At 48.7% G+C, this 5,102-nt stretch overlaps 1 protein-coding gene across 1 annotated transcript in view; it reads left to right on the top strand.

The window, feature by feature from the left end:
- Window positions 1–2,425: 2,425 nt before the first annotated feature.
- Window positions 2,426–5,102, top strand: part of Fer1l6 (fer-1 like family member 6) — a 112,806-nt gene continuing 110,129 nt past the window's right edge. Inside the window, exon 1 of the mRNA XM_005354617.2 lies at window positions 2,426–2,504. Coding sequence (XP_005354674.1) covers window positions 2,426–2,504 — 79 coding nt within the window. The remainder of the gene's footprint in view (window positions 2,505–5,102) is intronic.

The following is a 5,102-nucleotide window of genomic DNA, read 5'->3' as shown; positions in this document are numbered from 1 at the left end:
AATGTCTTTGTGTCATTTGGGGAATTGAAAACTCATCTAAGTACCCAGTCCCCAATTCTAGAGCTAGAGTCACACAGCTTCTCCCGAAGCCTCACCTTCCAGCACCGATCCTGTTTTTCCTGCTCTGTCCTCCAGTGCCACGACCAGTGGAGACCGGCATGCCTTACTTCTTCCCTGCCCCTGGGTGACACAGGGTGGTGGAGGAGCGTTTATCAGTTTTCATTGAGAAACTCTCTCGTGCCAGGAGCAGGCTTGATGACTGTCATACAGCTTCAGGCAGATGTGCTGTGTGTCTATCATTATCATAGGCGAGGAGCAAACTGTCTGAAGTGCCTGGGGCATTCCCAAAAGGCTTCTTTAGTTATTCTGCAGGGATTTGAGTTGCAGATAAGAGATTTTGAACTCCCCACATACCCTGGGTTAAGTAAAACTTTCTGCAGGTAGTTCAAGACACCAGTATTGTTTCTGTATTTTTTTTTTTGAAGACACAAACCCTTAGGAGACTCCAATGGACAGCAGGGTCAAGAAGGGCAAGCGCTCGTTGTTACAAAAGAGAAGAGGTACCTGAGCCAAAGGATGAGTATTCCTCTCTTCTTCTGCCCTTCAGCCATGCCCATTGCTTAGTCATGGGCATCTCTGGGAGAAGCTGGGATGCCCAGCCGTTCATGTTGTGTGTGCTGGGTCTCTTTCCAGCGCCACTGTCATTGACTAGTAGCAACTTCCCTTTTGCAGATGGAAATAACTCAGCCTTGACAAGCAGCCAGTAAATACTGACCAAGTTCCTGGGGATATGAGGTTCTGTCTTCATGAGTCAATCATGACACTGAATTCTTGGGGAGCATATTTTGGTTCAGGGTTTGGAAAGTACCAGGTGTGGGTCCCCTGCTTGGTAGTTACCATTGAAAAAAAAGGCTAATTAAAGCTTTTCCTGAGAACGCTCGCTTAAAATCCAGAAAGGGGAGGTTCCCCCATGTATTTGCTCTCTGGAACGATCCTAAGAGGACTTAGAATGATGACACTCCCTCCCAGAGGGCACTCCATGCCACTTCTTGTCTACCAGGCCCTGCGTAAGCCCTCTGTTTACTGTGCTTCATTTTATTCCTTCCCGGTTGGGCAGGGAAGCAGGCACTCAACTGGGAAGCAGGCACCCTGGTTTATCTCATTACACAAAGGAGGAACCTGGGGCTCTGACTTTCCCAAGGAGGGAGGAGTCCAGTCCATGTCTGGATGCTATCGAAGCCCATTCTTGGCATCTCAGTCTCAACAGCCCCCAAATCCCCTGGGTCAGAGTTCCATTGCCATGCTTGTCCTGGACACACGGTCCTTTAAGAGCATCCTTGTCTTGTAGACCTCCAGGGAAGGGAACTCTCTCCCTCCTGATCAAGTGCATTCCATTGCTCAGCATTAGCGAGCAGGTGCCTTAGTTCCTCACCTAAGTCTGAGAGATAAATAAGTACATCGATAAAATGGATCTTTGTTTCTTCTGTTGGTTGGTCTTAATACTATCTCTTAGAACAACAATAATAGCTATTAATAACAAAGGCTCATTGAGCACCTTATAGTTTATGTACTTTTCATTTATTACCTTGTTACCCATATGGGGATCTTGAAGTTGGGAGAGCTCAGGGGCTGTCTGAGGTTGTGAAGACCCCACTGGGATGAGAGACAGGCAGGCTGACTATGGAGCAGCTGACCTTGACCATGGAACTCACCGCCACATTGGTCCCACACTCAGAAGCACAGGGCGGCCCAGGGTCTAGGAAGTATGCACTCTGGGGAGAGAGAAGTGGGGTTGCTTCCCTGTCCAGGGGACACTCTACAGCCCAAAGCAACATGTGTGAAATGAGAAGCCATAAGATCCTCTACTAGGCTCAGTTTTGGGGCACACACCATGCACCAGTTAAACAATGTGCTTATGGCTTGGCCTCCGCGGATACCAGAGCTCCACAACCTTAGAAGCAGTGTGAGGGCCTGGCTCCGGCCAAGTGATGGCTGCCAAGAGAACTGGGAGATTCAGGTTTCTCCGCAGTCACAGTGGACTGTGAGCCTAAGCAGATCTCCAGGAGCTGTGTGGCCGGAGACACTGTTGCCACCCTCTCTGGCTGGAGACAATTGCTGCCATCAGCAAATGATGTCATTCCTGAAGAGTTTATTACAGCACCTGGCCTGGGCAAGCCAGAAGACATGAGAGGTACTGAGCTTGCATGATTAGAAACCCCAGCACGCCCTAGTCGTGTGCAGTGGTTTCTGGACAAGGAGGATAACCTGGAGACGGATGAGGTCTTCTGACCCCCACTCTGGGTAGATGAGGGGGCTGACCAGCCAGTAGGACCAACCTCCTCTGCATGCTTTTTTTTCTCCCAGCAGGGGTGATAATTTGTTTCCATGACTGTATTGATGAGTTGTTCTTCTCTGCAGGAAAGGAATGTTTGGACTGAAGCTGAAAAAGAAGAAGAAAGATAAAGCAGAGAAGGGATTGATCCTCACCAACAAGGGTGCCCAAGGTGAGGTGTGAGGTGGGGTGCTGCTCACTACCCAGGCTAAAGGGCCTCAGGTCGGGGATTCTATGTCTACGGCACAGGGAGCAGTAATCTGCCTGCTGACTCCCAGGTTCTCCTGAACACGATTGTGGGCCTCAGGGAAATCATCCCAAGGCCCAACATCATCGACAAACAGGGGTGGGGTGGACACCTGCTGGACCATGGAATGGGCCATCTGAGAAAGTGATGACAGATTCAAGCTCAGTTTCTGCCTTCGGTTTTTACCGGATAAGTGGCTCAGGAGTTCCAAGTCTGCCATTATCAAATGGACAGGGCACGGGCAACCAAGCTGACCCCACACCATCCTGGAGGGGATCAAGGACAGTTTTCAGAACAAAAGTCAGGATTCTCAAAGTAAGATGGGACAGTGCTTTCTATACATTATCTCATTTAATGCCTCTTACTGGCAGGGATTGTTACTTCTTTTTTCCAAACAAGTTTTCAGAGACAGCAGAGAGAATACAAATCACCTGTGGCAAAGGCTATCTGTAGAATTGTCAGGTTGGGGTATGTGGGTGGAAACATAAAGCCATTGTTAAGAAATTAAGAGGGCTTTCAAGATGGCAACAGTAGTGCCTAAATCAAGAAGGACAAGGGTCCTTCTGATGAGGGCTCTGTCTGTCTGCATAGAATGCCTGTCAGGAAGCTTGTCCTGAGCACTGGGGAGCCTGCTGGGAAGCAGCTGCTTTGAAAGATCAGTCCAGGCTCCCTGATTTTCTGTGCTTTGAATGGGTCATTCCTTCTGCCACGTGAGGACCAAGACTCCCATTGGGCAGACATTCAGCACTGATGAAATCAAACTGGATCTGCTGTTTCCAAGTGGACAGGTCTGGGGTGACCGCCTAGAAACATCTACGTAGTGGCTTTGATAACACCCAGTTAAAGGCTGGCATTCTGGACCATACCTAGACCCACATGGTGCCATGGGTAGAACCCATCTTCACGTATCTGGAAGTATTTCACTGTCATCCTCCATAGCTGCCCTGTATAGCCTGAAGCCCCACCTAACCACACTCTTTGCTTTGAGTAAAACGCTGTCTTAGAGAGAAAGTGATGGCCACTCATTCATCTTGAGATGCTGGTGGTCATGACTAAGAGTTACCCTTGGGTGGAAAGAGGGTACAGTATCTTTTCAGTGGCTACCGTGCCTAAAGCTTAATAGGAAGGCCAGGATGGAGGCTCAGTCATTAAACTCGCTACACAAGCATGGGGACCTGAGTTTGAACCTAAGAACCCACTTGGAAAAGCCACTAGGGTGGTGTGCAGTCCCAGTACTGGGGTGGTAGAGACAAACATATCCCCAGGACTGACTGGGAACCCAGCCTTTCTCAAACAGTAAGGTCCAGGCCAGTGAGAGACCTTGTCTCAAAAGTCAAGATGTTGAATGACTGAAGAAGACACCAAAGTTGACCTCTGACCTCTACACACACACACACACACGTATGCATGCATGCACACACACATACACACATATTTGCATGCACGCATGCATACATAACCTGTTTCTCCCACCCTAAGAACTTAAAAGAAATACTTTATTTTTCAATCAAATTGAAAAATATTCAATCAAATAGGTAATATGGATGGAAGATTTAAAAGGCTCTGGATCTTTTCCTGGTCCTTGAAATTAAGTCTTGGGGACACTGGTTGACTAAGAGATGTTCCCTTTCCCTCAGGACCTTATGGAATTTACACATTTGACATATTTAATAAGTGTCTGTTACTCGACATGCATCGTTCATGACCCTGAGCAGTAGGTTGTGGTCTGTGTTTCAGAACGGAGGTGTCAGTGGGTGAGTGGCTTGCCCCGAATGAGTCCCACAGTCTGTAAGTAGAAAGACTGACAGGGAGCCTGGGCTTTCTTGACTTGTGTGATGGCCTCTGATTGAGAGTAACCCCTTCCTCACCAGGAGGGAGGAGATTAGAGCAGTCAGTAACAGGCGTGCCAAGGGAACTAGCCCAGTGACTAGTCCTTGTTTAGAGTCTTCAGCCCACAAAACAAACAGGGCAGACGTCCACCAGCTCCTCCTAGAAAGTAAATGGTATCCATCCTGCTGGGAGGGGCTGGCCCTGTAGGGAAGAGACAAATATGGGTGTCAGAGCAGAATCTTTGGTCTTTCCTTCTTGGTTTTTCTTGGGAAGCTAGGGTTTGTGGTGTGTGTGTGTGTGTGTGTGTGTGTGTGTGTGTGTGTGTGTTGTGAGGAATAAATTTCATGGATAAAGAGCAGGTTGTGTCAGAATTAAGTCAGAAGGAACAGAGAATGACCCGGGTGATAGGGCCCGGTTGTCCGGAGGAGCTGTTGGAAGCCAGACAGAAGAAGGCATCCACCCAGAGTCGGGTGTGAACTTCAGATTGTTTACTAAGTAGGAGGGGAAGCCTCTGGGAGGAGTTAAGAGAAGTCACGTGCTATCCTTCCTTTTTGTTTTGTGAAGATCACCTCCTGCTAGAGAAGTGCAGCTGGCGACTTTTCCACCTTGAGGTCTCTGGGGTCTCTCACCCCGTGGCCCAGGGGCCCGCGGTCTGTTAGATGCCTCTCTAGCATCTAAGCTTGCGCGTTCTCT

Source organism: Microtus ochrogaster, chromosome 15 (assembly GCF_000317375.1).
Source record: "Microtus ochrogaster isolate Prairie Vole_2 chromosome 15, MicOch1.0, whole genome shotgun sequence".
NCBI lineage: Eukaryota > Metazoa > Chordata > Mammalia > Rodentia > Cricetidae > Microtus > Microtus ochrogaster.
This window is presented reverse-complemented; position numbering and strand designations above follow the sequence as displayed.